At 38.0% G+C, this 27,500-nt stretch overlaps 5 protein-coding genes and 1 pseudogene across 8 annotated transcripts; 3 read left to right on the top strand and 3 right to left on the bottom strand.

Annotated features, from left to right (window-relative positions):
- Window positions 1-521: 521 nt before the first annotated feature.
- LOC113669023 (neuropeptide FF receptor 2) lies at window positions 522-3,537 on the bottom strand. Its single transcript, XM_027185015.2, has one exon. The coding sequence runs from the start codon at window positions 2,779-2,781 to the stop codon at window positions 1,678-1,680; it is 1,104 nt and encodes a 367-aa protein (XP_027040816.2). The 5' UTR covers window positions 2,782-3,537; the 3' UTR covers window positions 522-1,677.
- On the bottom strand, window positions 3,530-25,513 carry LOC113669013 (pyroglutamylated RF-amide peptide receptor). 3 transcript variants are annotated; one of them, XM_089197250.1, is made up of 4 exons: window positions 11,601-11,708; window positions 9,591-9,695; window positions 7,385-7,464; window positions 3,530-6,099 (listed from the first exon to the last, which is right to left on the bottom strand). In XM_089197250.1, the coding sequence occupies exons 3-4, from the start codon at window positions 7,410-7,412 to the stop codon at window positions 5,015-5,017; spliced, it is 1,113 nt and encodes a 370-aa protein (XP_089053376.1). In that variant the 5' UTR covers window positions 7,413-7,464; window positions 9,591-9,695; window positions 11,601-11,708; the 3' UTR covers window positions 3,530-5,014. The 3 variants fall into 3 exon arrangements, with proteins under 3 accessions (XP_089053376.1, XP_089053375.1, XP_027040804.2); XM_089197249.1 differs by lacking the exon at window positions 11,601-11,708 and adding an exon at window positions 10,668-10,838; XM_027185003.2 differs by lacking the exons at window positions 9,591-9,695; window positions 11,601-11,708 and adding an exon at window positions 25,398-25,513.
- On the top strand, window positions 13,659-15,136 carry LOC113669002 (melatonin receptor type 1A-like; annotated as a pseudogene). Its single transcript, XR_016183908.1, has 2 exons — window positions 13,659-14,742; window positions 14,862-15,136. The product of XR_016183908.1 is annotated as a melatonin receptor type 1A-like (transcript).
- LOC113668646 (adenosine receptor A1) lies at window positions 18,340-20,449 on the bottom strand. The gene has a single exon (XM_027184586.2). It carries the CDS (start codon window positions 19,471-19,473, stop codon window positions 18,478-18,480), a length of 996 nt encoding a protein of 331 aa, XP_027040387.2. The 5' UTR covers window positions 19,474-20,449; the 3' UTR covers window positions 18,340-18,477.
- Window positions 20,533-23,850, top strand: LOC113669108 (adenosine receptor A1). The gene has a single exon (XM_089197251.1). It carries the CDS (start codon window positions 21,880-21,882, stop codon window positions 22,867-22,869), a length of 990 nt encoding a protein of 329 aa, XP_089053377.1. The 5' UTR covers window positions 20,533-21,879; the 3' UTR covers window positions 22,870-23,850.
- LOC113669097 (galanin receptor type 1) lies at window positions 25,193-27,498 on the top strand. The gene has a single exon (XM_027185097.2). The coding sequence runs from the start codon at window positions 25,316-25,318 to the stop codon at window positions 26,474-26,476; it is 1,161 nt and encodes a 386-aa protein (XP_027040898.2). The 5' UTR covers window positions 25,193-25,315; the 3' UTR covers window positions 26,477-27,498.
- The last annotated feature ends 2 nt before the right edge of the window (window positions 27,499-27,500 follow it).

Genomic DNA, 27,500 nt, shown 5'->3' with positions numbered 1-27,500 from the left:
AGTAAGTCGTTTCTTCAAGGTGGGGTGGGGTGGTTAAGGTATTTTGGTCCGCAATGGCTACTTTTCGTTAGTGCCCTGCAATGTTCCGGTTTCTTTTCCAAAGTTCCAGCAGTTTGCTTTAAAAATAATGTGAGCACTGGAAAGTCTGTCTTTATAAGGGAAAATGATCTCATTAGAAGTGTGTTTACGTAATAACCCCTTTGTAAGAACTGGTTTCTGCATAGCGCATAGCCAGCTGCAAGGAAGGTAGGCAGTTTGGCTGGGTATTCTGCAGTCAAGTCGCAGCGTTGCTTTATGCTTGTAACGGAAACTCGATGACGATACATTACATTAGCTTGTACATGGTAGATCATTCTCCACCTAGGCAGCCCAGGACAAAGAGTCCCTTGTCCTCTGCGTGAGTCAATAAAAAATGCTTTCGGCTACTGCATGCAATACATAAAAACATCAAGTGAACGAGTCTTTACAGGTGTTTAGAAAAATAAAAGCGTTTTTAGTGTTTTACAAACCTCAGTCAAGGCTTAAGCTGACGAGTGGAAATCTTTATTTCAAATGTACTTTAGATTTCCTTACAGCTCTCGCGGTTTGGAGAACTTGGAAATGTTTCCGGGAAATATAATTCAATTTATAAACGTTCAACAAGCGTAGTGTTACTTATGACTTTAGATAGCGTAACTTTACACGTCCATGCCTCTTGAAGAGAGGTCATGCTACGATTTCCGATTTTACCATTTGATGATTATAGAACAGCGTCCTCCTCTTAATTAAAGATTGTCCGAAATTGCTTCACGGTAGAGGAAAACTTTGATGAAAGGTGAATGGTCTTGTAATACTTACTAATAAATCGATCAATTAAATGTAAAACATTTTAAAGAAATGATCAGTTTCACAAAATAGTGGTGCAAATGTAAACCGCGTCAATTCGCGTCAATTCCGCGTCAGTACGAGGGGGAAATGTGGGAGGTTAAGTTTTTTATTTGTACGCGTTAATTCCTATTTGGACGTATTTTACAAGCACGGAAAACATAAAAAGAAGAGAATCCTCTCTAACTTGCAAAGATTAACCGGGTAACGTCTTGAGACTTGTAAATAACAGGACCATGCAGCATTTCATCACAGATAGCACGGAGACTTCACGGTCTCAAGTTATGAATTTGTGAATTCTGCTTTTGCCAGCGTCTGTCTTGGTCTCTTTTCCAAAGTCCAAAAATAAATTAAGAATCAGCAAACCAAAGGCGCTGATCACTAATTCAAACTGTGAAATATGGCACATTTTTTTTTTAACCGTTATGGTCAGACAGTTCTGATTACGTAATAATGGAATTTTATGTCTGAATGTCTGAACGCATCGGACTGGCCTGCTTGTTCTCACCAGAAGTATGCAAATTAATTCAGCCACAACGATACTTTTTTGAAGCGTGTTGGTCTCTTGTGAGCCATTTCACAAGGTTACTCCCCTTTGTTTCAGTAGATGGGAATTGACGACTGTAGAAAAACGCTTAGCAGGTGATACGCCTTTCTGTCGGTATAAAACTGTGCAAACTGATCAGCAAGATGTTAAGAAACTAAAATTACTTATGTCTTCCTGTAGCCTGCCACCGAGGACAAACGCTTTCATGGTTGCTGGCTTCTGCTTGATATAAAATTTAAAGTAGCGTTCGTTACTTTACCTCTAGATTACGAAGGTCTAGTCTTTGATTTGTCATTAGGGTTAAACACTAAACTAAACGTGGAACGTCGTTCGCTTCTCATTGGAGGAAGAGGAGAGGTAGTGCGTAGTACAAACACTTTTTCAAATACTCGAAGGTGTTTGCCATGCGATTGGTGGCAAATTAAAGCCCTGCAAATTTTCGCAAGAATTTTCAAGTCAATAGACCCGAAGATGATGGGGTTGACAATGGAGTTCGCATACATAAGAATGTTGCTGAAGGTGACAACCTTGCTGAAGAGCTCAGGTTGTTTGGAACCGTTTCCAAAATCATGCCATAACCACGTCACATGCGTTGGTAACATGCACACGGCAAACGCCACGACAGCGGCAACAAACACGTGGACGATTTTAAGATTTCGTTGTGTTGGCAGGGAAGCTGAACGCCGGCTACTGATCGAGACATTTGTCCATTGTCTTAGAGAGTTCTTGTCCTTGTACAATGCTCTGACTATGAACGCGTACAGAACGGTCATTAAAAGCAGAGGTATTGCGTAAAGAGAGGTGAAGATAGTGAGGGTGAACACTTTGCCACTGTAAGAACGAGGCCATAATTCTCCACATTGTGACCCATCAAGCCTCAGTGCAAGCGACAGAGGAAGTACGATCAAGCAAGATGAAAGCCAAAAAACAACAATTGTTATTATTCCAGTTCGTAGGTGAATTCTCGGCTTCAGTGGTGTTACGATCAGTCTATAACGATCCACGCACATGAATAAAAGCGTCATAACTGACACGTACACCAAAACAGACTGAAGAGGATAAATAACGTGGCAGAGTGCAGCTCCATACGGGAATTCACCGATCATCTTTTCCCCAGCATCTAATGGAATGCTGACAAGGCACGTTCCTGCATCAGTGGCCGCCAGATTTAAAATGAGATAATCATTGATTTTTCTCTTTTTAAGGCTAAAAATCGCTTTAAATACCAAAAAATTGCCGATCGTCCCTAGAAACGTAATTAGTATTAAGAGAGTTACTGCTATGACCTGAAGTGTCTGCACTGTGTTGTCGCGTGGTTGCTCTGTGGTGGAATTTGCGATGTTGTCTAAACCATCGTTGGTGTAGTTCATCTTTCGCCTGAGATAAATGTCGATTACTTCTCCAGGTTTAATTTCACGGCATGGAGGCAATATGCTTCCGAGTAAGTTGTGTTTACTGACTTTCAAGAGGACAAGGTAAACTTTATGAGAACAACGACGCCGTCAAATTAATTAATCATCATCACCCAATCATGGAAGGTTATCCCTGGTAATCTTTAATCCCAATTCCTGCACTAAATCCTGAAATTCGTAACTTTAATCCTGTAAAACATACTTCAGATTTGCGACAGAAGACGAAGACCATTAGGCGGATGTCTGCTTATCATGTCGTTTGTTCAGTTCTGCGTTTGGCTTTATTTCATGCAGGTCACATTTAATGGATCAACTTCGACCGAGTCTTTCATCGAGTTGACTGAACGATCAAGACTATTTCACTAAGCGGCCAAAAACTTTTAATTTGACGAGATTTATAATGCTTGAAAATCAGATCAATCGTTGATCTCGGAGTTGGTACAAATCTTGAGAGAAAATCTCTAAAATCTATGTGAACGTTTTCACTCCTGTAGGAGTGACTATAAGGGTGAACTTTTCTTTACATATCAATATCAATACATGGCCAAGCAGAAAGGTCACGAGAGGAAGAAACCAATTTATCAACAAAGGGATATAGTGTGATACAACGCCAATTTCTCAGTGTTAAGAATACGCGAATTTTAAAGCAGAAAGTGCAGAGAATGCACACTTAATATGAAGAGTGAATAAGTTAGTGAAAGCAGGATACCGAAACCAACGTGACTGTTTTAATTTTCCTATAATAACCTTCTAAGCTACTCAAAATAACATTAATGCGCGATGTCACGCTAAATTTTCTTGAAATTATTATCAAGTGTTTTTTTTGGCTTAAAATGCATTCCTTGTCAGTATGGACATTAGATTCGCCTCAAGATGTTTGTTGTTTAATAAATCGCATTACAATCACAACGTGCAAGACTACGTGCAAGCTTGGTATCTTTATATAGCGTGGCACCTATCCAATGTCCAACATACAAAAAACAAGGTCACGTTATTTCAGGCAATGCGCACGGAATCACGATGCTAATCAATGAAAGCTCTAAGCGCGGAATTCTATCGGCTGTTTAATAAACAAGTGTCATGGGCAAGACATAATGACCGAAAAATGCGTGCGAACGACGCCGCAACTCTTTATGGATAATGAAGTCTTGAAGATAAAAACAAAGCAATTAGCTCTCATAAACCAAATATGCTCCTTGTCCTGCTGCTGGCAATTAGCCATCTCCTTTGTGGACGGTAGAGTTTAGTGAGAGCTTCATGAGACGACAGATGCTTCTTTCCTTGAGTTAATGTTATAAAATTCTCTGCCTTAGGAAATGAAGTAGTGAACGTCGACATGAAGGCTAATCTTAAATAAAGAACGGCGAGACGTGCCAGTTTTTTCCCTTCTTTTTTAGATTCTTTTACTCTCAACAAAAACAACTTTCTTGGTTGAGGTATCTTAGACAGAATCAAGAGATTATAATATGTAAGTTGGATTCTCGTAACTTATCTTTCTAAAAAAACTGTTTTGCACATTTAGGATTCTTATCCTCAACAAGGCAGCGAAACACCTAAAGCTGGCCATACAGGTTCGGAAGCCTGCGTGTCGATGGACACATTCAATAAGCATTTCCTTGACAAGTCTCCGCGTACAAAAAGTGTCACATGTGTCAGTTTTTACGGTTGAGTGCTGAAAGGGACCTGCAGTTGCCTTTGTTTTGCTTTGCTGCGCCCTGTGATTGGCTCAAAGAACTAGCGCCACCCGCTCGATCAATCTGATACCTAACTCAAATCAATCCCAACTTGATAAACCGCGTTTTCCTGCGCTTTAGATAGTTTGTTTGTTCAGAATTAAAATTTTCAACATGGTGACAGTTTCCTTTGTTCCGATTGGCTCTTGAGATTCGTTCTGACCTTTCAAGATGCATTTTAAACACGGAACCCAGACAGGGAAAACTTGTCAGGGATGAAATTGCTTCTGCCGATGGATTTAGAAGGACACTTGACAATGAATATTGTTAAGAGTTTCACGGAATGTCTACTCCAACGTGTTTTCCTAAACATGAATGGTCGACAGTTTTAAAATTGTTCTCACTGAATGCATTTGTCTGAAAATCTGTCTAACTTAATTAGAAAAATAATGAAATTGATGAATTTATGAACTAAAGTACTTTATATAGATGCCCTTTGATTTTATGTAGTATTGATTTCAAACCACACTTTCCCTTGTTTTATATCTGTCTAACGCCAACAATCTGTGGCATTCAGTGGCGCCGACAGCGTGTGAGCCACTTTTGTGCGTGCCATTACTCACAGTAACAGAAAGACGTTTGGATCTCTGACTTTTACGCAGCTGGTGTCTAAACGCTCCACGGAAGTTCTCGTTGAATATAAGATACAGGCATGGGTTGATCGCAGGATAGGCATGTGAGACAACAAAGAGGGTTAATGTTAAGGACGTACTAAGACAGATGTTAAGGTTGAACGTTAGCAGAAAGTGAGTGGCTTGCACTGGAAGCCAACAGAGGGCAAATATGGTCACTACGGTTATCAGCATAATGATGACTTTACGATTTTGCATTTCGATTCGCTGACGATTTTTATCGATATGTTCACCGGGTGCCCTTCTTTTCCACATGCGCAGTACAATCTTTGAATAGAGAACGGTCATGACTAATAGAGGAATCAGGTAAAACAAAACAAACCGGATGATCATCTCGTACTTCGTTATTTCATGAGAAGCTAAAAGATCGTCCACCCATCGCGGGGCGCATATGACTTGACCCGATTCATGGTAGAGCTTGTACTTGTAAAGTTCACTCGCAAACACTACCGCAGGAATGACCCATGTTGAAACGATTGCCGTCACTATCAGCCTAAAAGCCAGGGGTCTTCTCATTGTGCGCACGACTGCGTGGTAGCGGTCATAGGTCATGACTGTCAACGTCAGGATGGATGAGCCAATGGAAGTATAGGCAAGAAATGGCAGACTCTTGCAAAGAAAAACACCAAATCCGCCTGGAAACCACCTTACGCCTTCATACAAGTACGTAAGGGATAGGGGGATGGCCGTAATGACGTCAAGGATATCGGAGGCCGCCATGTTAACAATTAATATATTAAAGGTTGTCTTTAATTCGGGATAGTGGTTGACTAGGAAGATAATCATTGCGTTGCCAAAGAAACCAATGAAGAAAATGATGACGTAGGCAATCGTTAAGCCGATTTTGAGTGACAGCGTTGCTGGCTGAAAACTACATTCATTAGACACGCCAGGGATACTTGAATTCGACCCTGGAATAAAAGTAAAAAGCAAAAGACAATGCAATAAGCCAAGTAAAATTCAAATACTGTTTTATGTGTTGTCAATTAGGCTTAATACCTATGAACATTGATAAGGTCCTAGGTTTCCTGGTTTCCTGTGACATATATTACATCAAATGTACACAATTGTTACCTATGTATGTTGCTTATTGTTTATTTTCTTGTGAAGTAGATTTTGCATTTTGTATTCCGTGTAAACACCTATGTTTCGATCCCAGTTCCATGAGTAGCATTGTCGAGTCCAGGCCTATTTTTTCAAAGACGGCCCTCGTATATATAATTTATTAGTTTAAACAACTTATTATTGTGAGACTTCTGAGTACATGTTAAATCAAGTTGCTCCCTAGTCGCTCCGCCATAATCTCCAATCCCTTTGTTTTGCTAAATTATGTTAAAAATGTAGCTGTTGTGATATGGAAATCCCTATTATTTCATGCACTTATCGCAAATAACTATCATCCGGCTTTCAGGGAACACTTGGGTGGAGTGACGCCATAAAAGAGACAGTTTGGCGTATGATACAAAGATAAAAATTATAAACATCAATATTAATTTAAGACTTGACCTGAGGCCGACATCATCTTACAAAATCTTAAAGACAAAGGCTGCAATTAAATTTACTTTGTTGTTTTAAGTCTTTTTTAAAATTTTCATAACATTTCTGAGAAAATAGACAGAAGGGAAAAAGGATAGTAAACTTGTTTCCTTGTGAAACAAAAGACCATCCATTCGTCCGCAAAATTGAACCGCGAGATTTACCAATAGATTTGCTAGAAAGGATCTCTGTTTCACTAAGATTGGTTTTCACTGATTAGAAATTCTTATTCGAATTAAGGAAAATTCTAGCTCATTTTACTTCTGGGAATAACCAGTTGGTACATAACAAGCAGTAAGCTGTATTCTCTATTCAAACAAGTCAATTTGTTGGACATGTTTCAGATACAGGCTTCCTCAAAAATGTCCCATGGTGAATTCATTAAGACGATGTCCAGCCTCAAAACTTTTCGTATGCAATGAACTCAATTGAACGAAAATCTCGAAGTTTTATATAATCATTCTAGGCGAGACTTTGTCTTTACACATCTTTCTTTCTAACTGTTGTTTTTCTGATTGCTCTATTATGTTTTATGCTTTAAACATCTGTCAACACAGAGTTTTCTTATTGAACTTTAAACTCCTGTTGAACCTTTATGCTTAAAAGATGAGTTCATAGAAATCTTTTTATCTGTATCATATTTAAGTGTTTAACTCTCACCTGTGTAATTGGCAAACATTACAGACATCACAAAATCCTTGGCACTTTGAAATCTACTCTGATATCCCTGAAGATATTCTCTGTGTCAAAAGACAATAAGAATAGTAATTATTTTATATTTTAAATAGGAAATTGAAGACAGATAACAGATGACACGAAAAAAAACATATATGTTGATACCAATTTCCCATTTGCCATTGTGACCTCATAAGATTATATTGCAAAGATAACAAGAAACTGGAAAACGACATAAATGCAAAGCTACTTCTCGAGGTAACAGCTTTCAATCTTACAGTATTTAACACTATTCATGTTAAGATGGATAGTGCCACTTCTGTTTTATTTTGAAATTACATCACAAAAATTTTAGACACTCAAATGGAAGAATCAAACGATAATGACAAAAAGCAAGAGCTGTGTTTTTTTAGCGAGACCCTCCGGTGGCTTTCTATAAATTACACTTTTAGAGGGAGGACTACAATCTTTCAAAAGTGTTGGACAATATCTCTGGTTTGTTTTAAATTGTTTTGTTTCGATTCCTTTTTTCGCTGATTTCGGACTTGAGAAGTTTCAAAAGGCCCTCTTTGCAGAAAGCAATGTATAGCCGTCTAAATAATGGCAGATTCCTACTTCACGCACGTACAGGCGACCACATTAGGTATCATTGCTTGATATCGCACACGAAAATCGATTAATCTACCGGCAGGTCTTCGATCGTAAAAAAAAATACATTTTTTGAGTTAAATTCGAGTCTCTGCAGGAAAAGCTTTTGTTAAATGAGTAAAAAAAAAAGGAAAATGTCAAATACGAACTGACCTACATACGTTAACTTATGTAAATACCACTGAAACCCTACTTATCTTAAAAAATGAATCAAATGCCTAACAATTATTCTAACTTTGATTAAGAAATAACACTGAATTCCTGGTTCACCCATCGATGAGTCATCAGTTTTACATCAGAAGTCTCCAGAAAGGCCTACTTAAGAATCAACAAACCTTAAAACCTACTGTTGAGACAGCGAAAGCAGATATTTCACACATATTTTGCGATTGAAAATGTAGCCTTAAGGGCCATTTTTTAAAATCCAATCTCAGCAACATGAATGCTGTATGACTGAAAGTTGAATGGCTAAATTCACATGAGAATGCTCTCGGTTAAGTGGCTATAACGTACTTTGTGGCAGGAATAGTTTGGCACCGAAAAAGCCAAGAAATCAAAGGCTTATTTGAAATAATTGAAAGGACTCAGAAATGAGAGCTTAAAGCTAAGCAACTGAAAAGGTGCAAAGCAAATTGGTGTCAAATAATGATTATTCTTGTGCGCCGTGTGAAATGTCTTCATTGTTTAAAACCTGAGCCGTGATTCATTATAATGGTTATCGAGACAAGTTGGCCAGACTAAACACAATTCTGCTATTCACCGTGGAAATGAAACACTTATTTCTGAAGTCGCTTAATTGTTTCTATACTTTTATTCGAGTCCACGTCTTAAAATCCATTTTATAAAACATAGCATTTAATTTCGATTTTCGCGAGTTTTGTTTGATTTCTATGAACTTAAATGAACAAATCCCCTCCAAAAATACATATTTTGTAGTGGAAATGGTGAAAAAATAAGCAAATGAAAACAACGGAATGCAGGATAGTTTGAAACTTTTCTCGTTACGCAAGGACACAGTGACTTAGGTTCATTTATCAGTTATTGAAGAAAAGGATAATCATATGAAAAGGAAAGTGGCATTTGACATTGCAAGACCTGTGAGAGAGGTTATGTGTTATCACATTTCCGCCACCAATGCCATTAATTGTATGTAAGGTTTTCATATCCATTTACTTGAGATTGAAGATACGATGAACAAGAGCCATGGTCGCTTTAAGATTTGACCTCACTAAGCAAGAAAAAAAACGCTCAAAAGTTCACCATTTAGCGACGATGGACGTCGATTGCAATACAAATGCAAAGTAAATGGCTGAAATATAAACAACATATTATGAAAATCGTCCCTGAAACACTTTGGTTTTTAGCCTACTTCAGAACAGTCAAATCCCAGGCAACGAATTATGATGCCTTGATCTTGGCACTCAGAGCTACACCCCAAATTCAATGAAAAGGAAAAGTTACTCAGTATGTGAGTTTTCATCGAGAAAAAGATGCATTTTGACTACAGTTCTATGTATAATTTAAGTTAAGTGCTGCTACTCACCAAGGCGTCTGTCCTTCTCGAGACTGATTAAAATAAAATATGTGGCTATTGTATTTATCTGCTCCTGAGTGCCACAGTTTAGCAAGCACGTTATGTCAAATCACGCTATTTGGAGATAAAACAGGCAAAAGGCAAGTTATTCTCAGATCTTTTCTATCTCCTCCGGAACTCAATGACATGTTAATTACACTTGGCGAAGCTAATAACACCAGTTTAGGTTTATAGATAACCCAACATTTTATGTATGTAAGAGAATCTAAAACTCTTTTAAAAGCCTCTGAAACGTGACTTAGTCGTGGTTGGCTGAAAAAGAATAAGGTGTTATGCGAAAAGTGCGTGGTCGTAATTAATGACGAATTCCCGCACAGAGTTTCAAAGAAACGTTTTTCGGAGTGGAATTCCAACGAGCGCTAAAGATCGCATAATAGTCATGAGTCCATTCGATTTCTTTAGATCCCAGTTGTCTGTGCTGGCTCACGGACCTCTCCGTATCGAAATTTTCCTCTTTGTGAAGCGGTTAATGGCTGAGATCTTCGGTCTTAACATGCGCCAGGGCACTCCTACTAGAAACATTTAATATCAGATTTCTGCAGTTCTGGTCCATAATTGTTAATTATCTCCAAAATTTGCCTACTGCTATCAAATTTTTCTCTAAGGTAATTACAACATCACTTATAATCACCTAGGGAACTGAGTTACATCTCTCTCTCTCTCTCTGCTACAAGTATTACATTTGCATGCTACCTCAGTGGAGATAAAAAATAAAACGGAACTTGTTTATTTTGTAAACCTGGATAATCTTTTTACCTCCGTTTGAGCCTTCAACCCTAAATCTATTTTGAGATCAAATTGATCTTTTTTTCCATTCCCTGTTACTTTACAGTGAACACAATACACACAGCTTTGCTGCTCTGTCTTTAAGGAGGGAGAGTTCATGTACCTTGCCTTATTCTGATGGTGATTGGTTTGCCAACAGACACCTTTTTAAGTGATCTCTGAAGAGTGCAATAAGGTCTCTTACGTTCCTGTTAGCCGAACTAATAGAGAACCTCTTATAGAGACACTTAATATACTAACCTGAGTAACTGAATCACAAAAGCTGTGTAATACTTTCAATACGCCGATGCTTTCGACAAGCTGAGATATGACGCAATCCAACCTCTGAAATAGGAAGTTTTCGGTGGGAAGTCTTCGTAAAATTTGTTGATGTTAGATTAACGAGAGAAGTTTGGAACTGTAAGATTTCACCTTGAGAAATTTCAGAAACAAGAAAATATTATCTATTCGACGGATCACTGAGGGTTGTAGGTTAATTGAATTTTTTGGTTAATGGGAGAATATGCCTTATCTTGATTTCTTAAACTGACAGATGAAAAAGTAAGAGGTTGAATGATTGCATTTAAGTGATTTTATGTAAATGACTGCAGTTCTTTTTATAGATATAGATGAATATTTCAAGGTCTTCAAAGGTAATTTCAAAACCAGAACAGGCGAAGTTTCTAAATGTAGAAGCAAACAAATAAAAAATGAAATGGAAATGCTGAAACAGAATAGGATTGGTTCATAATTTTGATTAACATGAATGAATGTGGCACGTTCGGCTAAATTATTAAAGGTACCGCGGAGATCATCCGTGATTCAGCTTAATTCACTCAGTCAATACCATGTGACGGTCCTTCAGCCTAATTTCCCAATTATCATCCCATGATTGAAAATGAGTAAGTTGATTATTGTGTCTCTATCATTGATATTAGAAACTAGCTACCTGATCTCGCAGAAAGAACTGAAAAATGCTCTTACTCCTGATCGATCTGTTTTACTAATTCATGACACCTATAGTTTATTTTGAAATCAGAACATATGTTTTCCTTGCTTCTTACGATTACATATTTTAAAAAGGGGCTTCATAAATTGCCCAACGTCGATCAGCATATGTTATCGTATGTAAGCAAAGGACTCCTTTGCTCGGAACACCATCAGGAAAATTTTTAAGAAAGAGACCACACTTACTGTCGGTTTAACGGTGTAATAAACCATGCGTACAGTTGAGAGAAAACGAGAAACGTTCGTTAATCAGGAGCCGAGCGTCAGAGACTGACAAGTTTTTCGAGTTCTTGTGGTTTGATGCTTTTAATACCTATCATTTTATTGGTAAAATAAACGATAGGTTTGAACCAATCAGAGCGCACGTAGTATCTAAGCTATTAGATAAGATAACAATAATAGAGAGGTGCGCGAGTGACAACTTACTTTTTTTCTTGAGAGTGGTGACGTGAATTCTTAGTATTTTGTCGATTCATGCAGTTTTTTGTTCACTGTTATTGTGATTCACCATGAGAATATGAGAATCGTGACCGTAAAAGTGGTTACCATAAGTTCCATTCCAGATGAGCATATCTAGATATAGCGCACTAATTTAGTTGAGAGACAATGTCCTATCTGGCTAAATATTGAGACTTGCAATGCGATTTGTTTTGTCTAGTTTAGAACAGTACATGACCAGGAGATTAAGTTTAGAAGCTTTATTAGGGACATTCAACTCTGTGAATCACCTCAGTTCTATCTGTCTTATATCCAATTAACCCTTTAACTCCCATGAGTGACCAAGAAAGAAATTCCCCTTACAATATCAGTACAATATCAAGCAGACAAGTGATGAGAATAAAGAAAACTATCAATTTGGGGATAATTAGTTGATCCAATACTGAATTCTCTGAACTAACATTATAAGAATTGTATGGTTGACAGTAAGGAGAATTACAAACTCGGTCTAGGAGTTAAAGGGTTTAGAGACCCATCAACGGTTGTGGATCAGTGCTAGTATCTGAGCAACTTTGCACCTACTTCCTTTGACCCATCAACAGTCAACTGATAACGAGTTAAGGTTAATTTTGGATAAGGGAGGTTTAGGTGCGCATTTTTTCCGGCTCAGATACTGGCATTGATCCAAGAGTTGTAGTTCCAGTTTTGCTTCTAAGAAACTGGCGACTTAGTAAGGAACGTGGAAGGGTTAAGAATTCTTTCCGTCAGCAGTTACACCTTCTAAGGATCGTCCTCTTGGTCAGTTGTGCTATTACTTTAGGATTAACGAAAAAGTTTCTGCAAAACGTGGTCTGTTCAGTTTTCCCCTATGAATACTCTATATCGTAATCAACAAAGATGTAAAAACGAATGATATTCTATCGATTCTCGGTTTGCGCCTCTCTACTTATAAGATTGTATCTTATCCCTAACTGCCCCAAATCCCATCCACTCCGCGACTGATTGAGGAGGCGAAACGAACAAACGATTGAATATATCCTAACCTGCTGCTTTTCTTCGTCCACTCTGTGAAGCGAAATGAAATTCTTGATTTTGCGGGTGCTTTTCAAATATTCTTTTCAATTCTACATGGCAAACCATCATAAACTATGTAAACTGAAATAGGGAAAAATGTAGATTTTAATTAAAACTTGATGGCCGGTATTGAGTAGGCAAATTAACAAGGGCATAATTTGGGGCCAGAGCAAAGAAGGAAATGTTACGCCGACTGAGTTATTTGAAAGAAATTGAATTAAAGTCATAGATTATTAACAGTTTAATTAAAGTGAGACATTTTTTTTTTCATTCTGCTCTTGTGACTGATAGTTAGTTTCAATGGGTGATGATAGAGTATCATGGTTCCCTAATTTATCTATGACAGTCAACCACGGATTTTCAATAAATCTGCATTCCATAAATTTTTTTTTACAGTGGGAAACTTGGCTAGCTTCGCCGATTTCTTTTCTTTTCGTCTCTTACAATTTTATTTATCATAAATTCCCCTTTTAATTGCTTGCCCACTTTCGTCTTCATATTTGCTGAAAGGTAAATTTACTATTTAGGGTATTCTTAGACATTATTTGCTCTAGAAAATTCAGCAGTGTGATAATTGCAAATAGTCAGTATGGAGGTTTAAAATCCCCTCAGTTGTAATCTTTGAGAGATATTTTCGTTTTGAAGGCATTATTTTATTACTTAGGACGCAATTTCGGGGCTCCTGCTCAGCTCAATAACTTTGTCTTATATGCATAGACGAATCATGCAAAACTTGGTGAAATAATCACAACTTCTCCTTTTCAGCGCGTGAGCAATCGGAAACTAGGCCAGCACGATTTCAAGACAACCACTGACTTATCGGCAACAGTTTGGTCCCACATAGGCAAACAGTGCATTCACAATGAATGATTCTTTGTCCGGGAAAAGACGTCTTCAACTCCTTCTTAGCTCAAGAAGTTCTTCTGAATTGTATTAGAAACGTCAACTGGGTCAATTCTTGCTGCTGTGGGACTGTGCGGTAATGTGCTGGTTTTAATCGTTGTTTACAAAACACCCAGACTCCGAAACTCAGCTGGTATATTGATTATGTCGTTAGCCATTTCTGACCTTGCCATGGAAGTGATGCAAATTCCGTTGTTTTTGTCCTCAAATATCGCTGGAAGATAGCTAGGTGGATTTCATCTTTGCCAAGTCAGTGGCTATTCAGTAGCGTTTCTAGCCAGCATGTCATTACAAACTATGGCCTTAATGGCGCTTGACCGTCACTTTCGCATCGCTTACCCACTGAGACACCGAATCTCGTATTCAGCGTGAAGCGAACAAAAGCGATGACAGTTGCTTTGTGGTTGTTTTCATCCACAGTACAACTTCCGTATGTAGCAAATTGCGGTGTATACTCTTTTCATCCCGGTAAATGCATCTGCTTTGTGGATTCGTCACCTCTGGCGATAATTGGCATAGCTTATATTGTTATTCCTTCCGTTGTTGTTCAGAATTTTTACTTGAAAGTGCACTTAGCTTTGAGGGCCCGAAATCACCGAGTGTAAAAAGTCTGCAAAGTCAAAACAGCGATACTCTTAGGATGACAACACAAGAAATCTAGTTAATCAACAGTACTTGCATATGCGATTTGCCGGGCACCGGTCATAATAACGGATTTGGTGGACCAGGTTCGAGGTGGATGGGCACATCCTCGTGGTTTTTATGTGATATACACAGTTTGCGGCATTGCAAGTTCGTGTATTAATCCTGTTGTTTATGGTATTATGAACAAGTCTTTCCGTGGGGAATACATAAGGCTGCTGGGACTTAACAAAACTAAAAACTTTGATTGTTCTCTAGCCTCGATTAAAAGGTAAAATTGTTTTTCGCATGTAGAAACAACTTAAAGTAGTATTTTGTCTAGTGCCAGTTACACCATTACAGGTTTAAAAAATTTTCATATTCTTTCGCAAATTAAAAGATTTTTAAAAGGTTTTTAGGGAAAGATGTTTTTCTTCTTGTCACGACCGTGGGACAAAGAAAAAATTCTGAGTCCCTGCGAGGAATCGAACCACAGACGCTCTACAAACCAAGCCACAGAGACTCTATGGTGAGCAAGACCCATTACGAAGTTCATATATGACACGCGTCCCGCACACTGCTAAGATCAGCAATGTCGACAGCATCATGTTTATAAAGAGAATAAGGAAGATTGTAGGTTTTGAGCTCGTTAAAGAAATAGAAAAAGATGTTTTTCGTCTTGTCACGAGTGTTAAACAAAAAAAAAATTCTGAGTTTTCTTTGTCCTTAATAGGCACATGGCAGCATACTGTATGAAAACGTTAAATCTGGAACTACTCTAAAAACGTGGTTGCCCTATGTGTAGAATAAAAGTTAATTCAAAATATTTTTTCCCAATTTTACTTTCGTCAGTCTGTCTTATTCAAGAGCTGCAGCTTCACTCTGAATCATATTTGAAAGGTGCTTGATAGCTCATTTCTACAGGTGGCTCATAGAGCGTGTCTATTCTTAGTGATAATGGATCGCAACATAAACAAATAGGCTAAAAACACGACACTATATCCTGTTGCTCTTAATTATTCAAACGGTCCGCACATGTAATGGTTTGTACATTATTCTCAAGCAAAGGGGTTCTTTGATGAACTCCTAAAATTCATAACAATATGGCATTTCGTAAAGGCCTATAGCGGCATTTCTGAGATGATGAGACCCTTCGGCGCAGGCTGCACCTTAAGAATTTTCACATGCAAAACGTCTCCAGAAAGCAGACCGAGTAATCTTTCCATAAAACAAGTTCCATTCAAGACCTCTATCTGCTGGGTACGAAAATCATGTCCTTGGACATAACGTCGTCACTGCAAGGACCAGCGATTGTATTTGCAATAGAAGACATTTAAGGCGAGGTACTGTGTTTGCGTCAGACTTAAGAGGATTCGAGTCACACAGTTTATCGCATACACACTTTTTTTTTAGAAATAAGAGTCTTTTCATAAGAATGTTTAAACTGAGATTAATCAAAATTTTACGAACATACTAAGAACATTCCTTGGCTGAGAGTCAGTTAATAACGTCTTAATTTTGCTCTTTTTTTGGTGAGAAGTTTAAATAAAGGTAAAAGAAATGTAAAACTGTGGTCTAACAAGACAATTTACTCAAATACCTTGGGGCCTTTTCCAACATTAATAATGCGGTTTTACTATAGCACGATACACTGAAGCCGGAACAACTCATGATCAGTTTGTAGTCGAACTTCGTCTAGTCACATCCGAATTGATTTATTGGAGTACTATACCACACATCTTAAGAACATGTTAAGAACTTTTTTAGGCTCAAATTGCGAAAAAATAAGCACGTTCAGCCTCAGCCCCAAAATAAGACATTCTTATGAAAAAAAATAGTGTATGGCCTTCATGATTAAGAACACCGTGATGCTCTGGTATTGTCAATTGCATGTTGATTCAGTTTATCGCATTTTCCCGTTTAAATGTATTTAAATGCATTTTGAGGAGGCCTGTACACGACCAGAAGTAACTAACAGCGTCATCAAAATACCCCCGCGAAGAATAGTAGTTAGAATTTTAAATAATCATTTTTTTTAAAATTCCGGCAGGTGAAAATAAAACTAAACGGGTACGACGACGGTTAAGATTAAAACGGATTGCAAATGATCGGCGAACTTAAGAGTTTTAGGCCCGATTTTTTAACATTAAAAAGCCGTCAGGTATAGAAAACGATTTTTAACCACACTAACTTTGATAAAAAAAATCGCAATATTTTTCACTTCTGGTCTTTCCAAAAGTCGTGCGGTACAAAATTACGCTCAAGCTTACAAAGCTTTTACTAGTTTGTAATAAGTACATAAAAAATGAACCTTTTAACTGTTTATGGATAAAATTAAGACACTATCTTACAAGTGAAGTGCTCCGCTAAAAATCGATAGAGAGATAAAGATAACCTAATTTGCTTTTAACAGCTCCCATGAATTTCTCATATTCCATTTCGTTTGGTAAAGCATTCTAAGTCTGAAATGGGTCTAGATTATCAGATTGTTTTCTTTCTGTCTTCAATTGAGACAAACTAAAATGAAAAGAAATGAAATTTGTTTCATTGAACTGTGTTCAAAATGCATCGAATCATTCGTTAAACCTTATCTGTGTTTTTTTTTTCATTCCTTCCTGTTTCAAGTTCCACTATGCTTAATCGGTTGAGAAACGTTTGTCTGCCCTCGATTGAAGTGTTTAGCCTGAAAGTGAAATGCAAAGCCTCGTTCGCTAAACATAAGCCAAAATACAACCACTAGGGACTACATTTTCTGAAGTTTAATTTTAAAATCTCCTTTTATTTGTTTGTTTTTGAGTTGGTTATATACATAAGTTAGCCTCACTACATTTGCACAGCATGAGAGGGTAAACAATACGTTCCAGCTGCTAAACCTCATTTCGTGGACAACAACTCTTTCAGTTCTGATGAGATTGTTTCATTGTAGCTCATTTAGCCAGCGACCTCAGACGTTGCGTTCCTATTGAGAAACACTTTTTTGGCTGTATTCGTTTTTTTTATTTCGTTTGATATTTTGAGAAAAAGGCGAACGTTAAATAACCTCTTGTAAATGCTTCAAGTGTCACTGAGAGATAATCGACGTCGAGGCCTTTATCTTTGAGACGTTAATCATGATGTCTTGTCAAACAATCGTAAAATTTTCGAAATGTATTAAACACGGTGAACACTTTCTCGAATAAAAAAACGGCAATTTACCTGTTTCATTTCAAAAACCGATCCCCGCAATCGATACCAACAACAACGAAATCAGATTCAGTATTGCGCAAACTGCATATCTAGAAAACATCACAACGGGAACTGAACTCATGAAGTGGTTTCAAGCCATTTGGACACTTTTTTGTTAATTACTTTTTATATTTCATTAAAATGCTTTTTCGGACTCTCAATCCCGATGATGAATTTCCTCGGCCGAGCCCAAATTTTATCATGTCGTTTCTATTCAGCGAAAGACGATGCATTCGATTCAAGCAAAATCCAGGAAAGTTTTCACGTGCATGTCATGAATACCTGGCTCTTGAAATAACCTTTATTGCCAACGAGCTCTCGAATGGTGGATTGAATCAACTCGCAAAACCTTTGCGAAGGATCTCGAGAGTGTCAAAGTCTGGGATTCGTTTTTATAGCTGAAAGTTGAGCCTGATTAAGAGTAGCTTAGACTTATCGATGTGAGAATCGAAAGCTTGTGTAAGATCATTTTCTTTTGATAATATTGCTTTGTAGAATCTGCTATTATGCAAAAGTGAACTTAAAAGAGAGTTCCGCAATATTTCCTGTTTCTAAAAGTATCCTTCAATAATCGGCATAAATTAATAGTAACATAAGGAATACAAGGCTAGAATTGTTAGTGTTGTCTTGCTCTTGGATATTCAATCAGGGAACTCGGCATTTCGTGAGTTTAGGTTTCCGCTTCGTCACCTCTTACGTAGTTCTGGTGGAAGAATACACAATCAATCAACTGGGATTCTCTGGGGCTCAAATCATCACAAAGATTATTATGTCTTTTGTCAATCCTTTCTTTATGACTTTATCAATGTTGCTGGTAAATTTCCGGCGTGGCGCTATTATTTCGTTCGTTGACCCTACTCAGTTCCTTCCCGTTAGCCGCCTGATTTCCTATTCTTCCCCTTTTAAAAGGAATTCTGGATAAAATAGCTTCTTTCAAGCTTGGAATTCGCCAGGAATAAAGAAAAGGATTGAGACTTGAGTTAACCCAGATGGAAATGTACTGAAGGTCTCGAAACCAGTGAATTGTAACGCAGCTACAACTTCGGCAGAAGTTTAAAATGTAAATAATTACACAAGAAGGGGTGTAACAGATGAAGAAAGCAACGAGTACCAGCACGAATGTCTTCGCTATGCGCCTTTCATGCTCGAGAGCCTTTCTGTTTGCGGTGTCAGAATTCATTCCAGATTGAAGCTGCGACGACATCTGAAAATGTGCGCGAAGTCTGCGGTAAATTGTGACGTAAGAAAAGAACAGGATTATCACGGTGGCGGCGATGATCGTGTTGGCGAAAACAAAAGCGTATTTGATGAAACCAACTTCAAAATACACCGACACAGGTAACAAAATGGAGAAAAGCCAAATGCAGGTCGAAACAAGCACAGCTCGTTTCGGGGTTATTTTGTTTCTGTGAACGACTGGATGCGCAACGGCAATGTAACGATCGACAGCCATTGCTATGAGGCAAAGAGTTGACGCCGTGCAGCAGACGAAATACGCCACGTGAACTACGGGAAGAACGGGTAAATTGGGATGAGTTGTCAATGCCTCGAGCAGGTGAACATACGCAGAAATTGTCAGCACGATGAGTCCGACAATGAGGTCAGCAAATGCCAAATTGAAAACCAAGCAGTTGAACGCATTTCGTAGCAGTTTTCGTCTCTCTTTACAAACTACCCAGCAGATCAGAAAGTTCGGCGGCACTGTAAAGAAAAACAAGAAAATTGAAATAACCGTAGTCAAAAACGATAGTGATGTTGGAGGAGGTACATCGGAACAGTCTTTCTCGAAAAGTGCCATGACTGCCTTTGCTTTGAGCTTTTTCAGTAATATTCAGCGCTACTGTTTTCGCGAGCTTCGAACAAGCTGGAACAAATCTCGTCGACTTGGAGGAAAGTTTCGCAAGACAATGACTCAAGCCTTGCAACCAACAGAACATATATCCTGTCGATTGTATTGTTAGGGTACTTAAAGCGAGACAGCTGTTAAGAAGAGATGCATGTATTTTATTAGTAATGCAGAATTTGTACTGTTTAGAGCCATTAATAATTTTTATTTTTGCTATGTGACGTTATGGAAGATAGTTGCATTATGTGTCTAATGAACTAACAGTTAATGATTATTTAACTTTCATATCGTATCTCGCACATATCTTTATTGTGCTGGCCAAAGCCTATAGGCACAATTTTTGCCATAAATAATTAAACTGCGAAAGGATCAATACACAAACCAAATAATTACTAAGAGGGTCAGATATCGAAAATGCAATCAAATTTGATGAGAAGAACGTTTTTGAAAAAATCAATGAAATGTTTCTCTCAGACACGAAAAGCTGAATATAAGGGTCATTAATAGCGAACAACTTTTCGGGCTGATTCTTTCAAACATAAAAACATAAGAAGTTATTACTTAGAGATACATCTAATGGCGCGTTTTCACGCTGCGAAAGAGAATACGTGAAGTGAAGGTACATTTGCGATAAATAATTCTTGCTTTACTCTTCAAACTCTTCTTCAAACTTCAAACTCAAACAAGTACTCTTCAAACTCATTCAATTCAAATTGCTTTAAAATTCTCACCACGAGATCAAATCAAATTTTAAACTTTCTTTAGTGCGGGGATCCATATCAAAGCCACCCTACCGATTGCGATAATATTTTTTAGTCTCTGGCTGAGAAAATCAGAAAATTTGGTTTCGCGGGTTCAAAATTTGGGAGAAGCTTTTCTTTCTTCAGCCAGCATCAGTCTAGCCCGTGGTTTGGGTTTTTTTTTTTACTTTTTATTTTTTTTAACATGAAACACCTGTGAGCTACGAATGCAAAAGAAAGGTCGAAATAAAAAATCATTAGTCGGGGAAAATAAAAATATATTATAAAATGTCTTGTGATAAAGATTGATTTTATCTTCTGTCTCGAAGAAGTCAAATCTGATGTTGATCGAGACTTGACGGCATAGTGCAACTCTATTTCAGGCAATGAAGACTGGCTTTACGTCACCTTACGATGTTTGATGCGCCGCTGTGATTGGTTGTTTTCTCGCGGCTTTGATTGGTGCTTTTTGAATCTCACTGTTTTGCTGAGCAGTTTCTCAGCTGTCCCGGGCGATTCTTCAGTAGTATTTCTTTATAGTAGGCAAATTTGCATTTAAAATTTCGTTTCCACTTTCGTTTTGATGTTGCAAATGCAAATCAGTGTCGAGGAGTCGTAGAGGGCAGTGTATTTTCATCGGGAAAATAGACCCGTGGAATAGAAATTACATACATATGCATGGTGCCAGCTATATGGAAACACTACTGCAGAACAAGGATCATTGAAAAAGCGCCAAACAAAGTTCTTACGACTAATATCACTATAATCAATAATTTTACTATACTATGGACAATGACATCGTTGGACGTTTCCTGAATCTAAGCGTAGGTTATTATTTTTCTCAAGTGAACAGTGGAGTTTCACTGGAATCTTTTGCTTTGTAAGTCGATATTGATGGACCAGTTTTGTTCTACAGTCACCGGCTTTGCCATCAAGTTGATCCGTTTGAATTTGTCGTTTACACAGTGATTTCAAAAGTTCTTAGCAAGGTGTCAGTAATGTTTGACATCTGTTGTCAAGAGTCTGTCAATGTTCTACCTTAGGATCAGTTTGGTATTTAGATCTGCTTTGCGCTATGAAGCCGAAGAAAGAGTCCACGGGCAATTCATAACTGATATGAAAATTATATAAAACTTGTTCCCCACTGGTTTCAGGTTCGTATTCGCGACCTGTAGCACTACCTCAGTAGCCATGATGATATTTTACGACTTCAAAAAAAAATATCACACATTTATTTGATATTGACACAAGGAGAAGTGATTGCAATAACTCTCGATTACCTCTTTATTTTTCAAAGCAGAAATGAAACTTTCCACATCTTCTAAATTGAATTCTGAAGTTTTTTTTTTTTATCAAGAGCTAATTTTTCATTTTTGTTCTGCAATCTTCAACAATATACCTGTGGGTTTACTCAAGAGCACCTGTTCTGGCTCGTCCATATTTTTTTCATAGTCGTGTGATATTTATCTTAGGTGTTATGATATTTCGTTGAATTCTACGGCCCGCCTAGAACCGCGACGACAGTCACATCGGCCCGCCCTGAACCGCGACGACAGTTAGATGTAGTATATATTCATTCGACAAATATCTCGTCTACAACGCTGCTCATTTGATTGCCATGTCCCTTTACGAGAAAGACTGTTCCGATGTGCCTCCTCCAATATCACTTTCGTTCCTTACGACGGTCATTTCCTTCGTCCTGTTTTTCTTTATAGTGCCCACAAACTTTTTCATCTGCTGGGCGGTGTACAAGCAGCGACGAAAACTGCTGCGAAATGCGTTTAACTGCTTGGTAGTCAATTTGGCATTTGCCGACCTCGTTGTTGGCCTTATCGCGCTGACGATATCTACCAATGTTCACCTGCTGGAGGCATTAACAAATCATCCTGACTTACCAGTTCTTGCAGTAGCTCACGTATCGTATTTCATCTGCTGCTCGGCATCAACTCTCAGTCTCACAGCAATGGCTGTCGATCGTTACATCGCTGTGGCGCGTCCAGTTATCTACAGGAACAAAATACGCCCAAGTCATGCGCTCGCTGTATCGGTTTGCGTTTGGATTGTATCCATTTCCCTGCCGTCAGTGCTGTATTTCGAAATAGGATTCATTAAATATGCTTTTGTTTTCGCCAATATGGCAATCTTTGCGACCGTAATTATATTTTTCTTCTCGTACATCTCCGTGTATCACAAACTTCGTACACAGTTTCAGATGTCGTCGCATCTTCATTCCGGCATGAACTTTGAAAGCGCCAATAAAAGGGCTCTTGAACAGGAAAAGCGCATAGCGAAGACATTCGTGCTCATACTCGCTGCATACCTCATCTGTTATACCCCTTCGTGCGTGATTATCTACACTTTGAACTTATGCCACAGTTGCAGCTGCATTACGATTCATTGGCTACGAGATCTTCAGTATGTTTTCATCTGGCTAAACTCAAGCCTCAATCCTTTTCTTTATTCTTGGCAAATTCCAGCCTTCAGAGAAGCTGTTTTAGACAGTATGCCTCTTAAAAGAGGAAGAGGTTTGAACCAAGTTGCTCCTGGCCAGTCGTTAGAAATGATCGAGGACATTTCAATCCTTCGAGCGAGAGTAACTATCTCTTAGAGGAGAAGGTCTCGAGCTAGTGCATTGACTTTCTAAAAGCAATTTCTGTTTTATTTTAAATAATGAAATTGTTCAGGATCAAGAAAAAACAAACTTCTACGTTGAGATAAATCTTATAAAAGACTGAAAATTTGGCACTTTGCTAAGGAGAGACATAAATATTAGAACGATCATTCATGGCTGCATGCTATTTTTTGATCAGTGACTTTTTTCTTTCATTTCATCTTCTTGATAGTAAACGCGTGCAACGGAAAACCAAGTAACGGGCAGTTGAATATGGAATTGAATTAATGAACACGTGTTGGCTTCAATTTTTAACCAACAGGACCTCTAAACAGTCGCGATAAACAGAATGCAACACAGTCAAGCTGTCTCAGGCCTGAGCCCGCCTCAAACTGAACTTGGATCTCTGAGTTACAGGACAGCTATTCCGCCGGATAAATGCATGTCACTATTACACCTGCCCATATGAAACAGTCATGTTCCTTTTTCTCTATAGGAACAAGTCTTGGTTATATGATAGCTCTGTTTACCCAGGCAAAAGGCCATTCCAAACTCGGTGTAGATTTTTGGAATATTTCCTACTTTATTATTATAGCAGAAAAAAGTGATATATATAAAGAAATAATGGGAAGACCATCCGATCCACAGCATTTTCTTTCAAACTAAATAAGTTTTATTTATCAACATGAGTCAGATATGATGAAATTTTCATCTAGAACATTGTCACCGTAAACTAAGAAATATAATAACAACGCAAAGTATCTCTAATTAAATTTCATATCAGCTCGATCATGACTTGATTATTGAAGTAAAAGCTGTCAAAGATGATGAGAATAAAGAAAACCTCATTTTCATCTCCAAAAAATGGAAAAGGTAACGCTTTAGTCGTTACGTACAATTAACGCTGTTTGTTGTAAGGTCGTGAAAAACTCGAAGGTTACAGCTAATAAAATCTTTGTTCTACAGGTGTTACTACCATTGTGGCTATCGATTTAATTTTTTTTCCCGAAACCAATCGGTCGGATTTTTTGCGTTTACCTTGCCATTGATTTGGCAAGAACCCACGTCAATAGCTAACAAGTCAAACTCGCAACGTTTAGGGCGACAACTTCCCTTAAACCTGTAATTAAGACACACACGTAAATGTCAAGTTTTGTACGATATAACATGTAATTTCCTCTGTTATTGGAGCAGCTCTGATAAGATCAATATGGCCGGATACTGACCAGCCCTATTACACTTCATTTTTGCGACACCTTATTTTTGCGATTTCCTCAATACAGAAATGTGTAAAAGATGCCTTAGCTTGCTTTCGAATATCAATGAAAACACTTGAAGTGAATAGATTTTGAACGATAATAAAAGCTCTTAAAATATCTGCTATTTACTTAATTTTCGCACGGGTAAAAGTTTACGACACACGCCTTTTTCAGTGATAGATTACAAAAATCATGAAGATAAGGTGTCACAAAACTTAAGTATAAAGAGGCACTTCGTGTTCATCAACAAGCTATCATGTGACCAGCAGAATGGTACGAAAAGTATCTTTAAGATCATAGCTATCAGAGAGGCGAAAGAAGTTCCCAGTACATATCTTCCTGAGTTTGTATTCATAGATATTACAAATGGCTTTTAAAACCGACGTTGGTCGAGGCCACAAGACGAGACGTGACCTCAAGGCGTTTGACATCGATAATTCGGGAAACTGTAATTTGCACCGCAGCCTTCCTGTTTAACCACACTTGTCAATCAAAACTGATAAAACGTAGCATTCAAGCGATCAACCTGCTCGTCTCCGAAAGATATTAATAAAAATTATGAGAGACAAAAAGCACGCCTCTTAAAAAAATTGCTCTCCTAGAAAACAGGCTCAACTTGTAAGCGAGAGGAAAGTTCTAGGCAGTAATTGATTGGGAACACCCTCATACTCAAGGTCGTCTCTGAGTTTTTCTCAGGTACCGTTGATTTAGCATAAGAACTGAAGACGCAATGTCATAATATTTTCTGTGTATAGCACTCTATCCCATGCAGGCCTGAATTTTTTCCAGGCCTTATTTTCACAGCTGCTCAAGTAGTGTTCATTACTGCGAAGATCGCTTTCATAATCACGTCTTTATCCGCAGTTCACATATATGATTTTCTTATATTCACAATCACTCTATATTCTATCTTTTAAATTGGATCTACTTGAGTGGAACCAGTATCATATCACTTTTCTGAAAGCTGCGAAATGAAACCGTGAGAGATAATCAGCAAGGTATATCGACAATATTAAGTGACACTTAAAGCTTTTTGTGAAACGCCCCCGAACCTTACCCTACATATATAGTGAAAGTACTGGCTGGCTTCACACAATATCTTGTGTTTGTGTCGTGTTTGATTTGAAACTTCATTGAACTGTACATTTTAAACATTTCTATTTGGGCCAGAGCCTCCTCTTGGAATGGATAACGTAAATCTTCTTTCCAACAACACAACTGTAAACGTGCATCAGACAAATGAAAAGCAACAAGAAAAGACGGTACCTGTAGCAGTTTCTCTCCTGATTTTGATTGCCCTTCTAGGATCCGCCGCAAATCTTCTTGTTTTAAGAGAAATATTAAAACTGAAGACAAGAAAGCTCCACGAGTATCTAATACTGAACTTGGCGACCACCGACGCGGGGACGTGCCTAATAAGCATTCCTCTTGATATTGGAGAGCAGTTGACTGGCGAGTTTCCTTACGGAGCCGTTCTTTGCCACATCATTTATCCATTTCAATCCGTACTTGTTTATGTCTCCGTCATGACCCTGTTATTTATGTGTGTAGAGCGTTTCAGACTGATAGTCACACCACTGAAGCCAAGAATACGAGTTAAAACTGGTTTGACTGTCATAGCTGCTATATGGCTTTTATCCGGCCTTATGGTGCTACCTCTATCGCTTGTTCTGAAGTTGAAAGGATCTTCATGCAGTGAAGAATGGCCAAACGCTTATATTGTCAAGATGTTCACTGTCATCATTTTCATCCTTCTTTACTTAATACCTTTGAGTATCATGGCTTTACTCTACACTTGCACGGTTTGCGTGCTTCAAAAAGATACGAGGTCCTTAAAGATAAAACGACAAAGAGGAACGAGAACATTCTCACAGGAATCCATCGATGACAGATTGGAGAGAAACTACACAGTTGTAAAAGCATTCGTGATATCTGTTCTTGTGTTTGCAATCTGCATGTTACCAACACATATTACTTGGCTATGGCACGATTTTGGCAACGGCTCGGAGAATCCTTACGGCTTATTTAACAAAGTGGCAACGTTTAGTAACATACTCACTTACACAAATTCTCTTGTTAACCCCTTTATTTTTGGCTCAATCATGATTAATTTTGAGAGATTTGTAAACATTTTTAAAATTTTCATTTGCTGCCGTTGTTTGAGAAGAGCGAACGATTTTTATGAAATTCGGTCCCCTTCGATGTCATCGCAGCTCGCAAATAGATCATTCTTCCTTTCTTTGTCTAAACCATCAGATATCTCCAGTTTTGAGATCAATGAAGTTGTCAAAGCTACAAAAATTACTACTAAGGACCACAACTCATTTGCCACGATATTCCCTTGATCAAATTTTCCGCCATGCTACTGAACTGATAAGGAAATGAAAAACTTGCGTGACCATACAATAATTCCACATACAAAACTAGAAACTACCATAGACTACTGTAACTGTCAGCAGCTCTAGATCTTTATTTAACAAGCTCAAGGAAAAAAATGATTTTTTAAGTATTTTACGGTGCGCGTCTTCGGAAACATACAAAGTTTGTACGGCTTTTCAAAAACTCGTTTACTCGAGTTATCGCCATTCATTATAGCTTTATCATCTTATAAGGTGGAAAGCTCTTTGTGTGTGTGTGTCTTGTTATTCGATATTTGATACTCTTTGTTAACTGACGAAAGAAAAGGGTATTTATGGTGACGAATGTTCACCATCTTGCAAATTAAACTTGACAACAGTTTTTAACACAGAAACCATATTATCGGTCCTCATTCTCGAATAAAACTTGATGGAAACAATTGCAAATTAACATCACGACACTCGAAATTTGTTAAAACCAAGGCAAGTTAAAGTGCATTTTATCCTCTCTTGTGAGATGATTTTTGGTCACGTCCTGACCAAGTTCCTTTTTCCGGTGTTTTTAAAATAAGGGATTTAATTATATAATGACGACCTCATTGTTAGCTGGGTAACACTGATTAAAGAGGATCGGGGAAGGAGAGGCGAACAAAATAGTTTTGGGTGAAAACAGAATGGCTCTTGGAATAGGGTCCAATAGATATGGAGGAGTTGATGCACAGAGCCGTTTTTCAAAAACGTGAAAAAGGTAGTTGATATGTTATAAGGTGTTTTGTTTCATCGTTTTTTCGCCATTTAATACTGATTACATGACGTTGATATCTAATCCTTTTCCCGCACGGACTAAAAAACTCATTAGTTATTCTCTCACTCAAAGTGATCTTCAAAGAGCTTTTCAAACTTTGATCAAGCAAAACAGTATTCGTTACGATACAATGGTAAAGGTATCTGAGAGTGTAAATAAGAAGTGTTCATGGTCAAACTTAATAAAATCTATGAACTTGATCTTACT

The sequence above is a fragment of the Pocillopora damicornis genome, chromosome 2 (assembly GCF_964200805.1).
Source record: "Pocillopora damicornis chromosome 2, jaPocDami1.2, whole genome shotgun sequence".
In the NCBI taxonomy this organism is placed as follows: domain Eukaryota; kingdom Metazoa; phylum Cnidaria; class Anthozoa; order Scleractinia; family Pocilloporidae; genus Pocillopora; species Pocillopora damicornis.
This window is presented reverse-complemented; position numbering and strand designations above follow the sequence as displayed.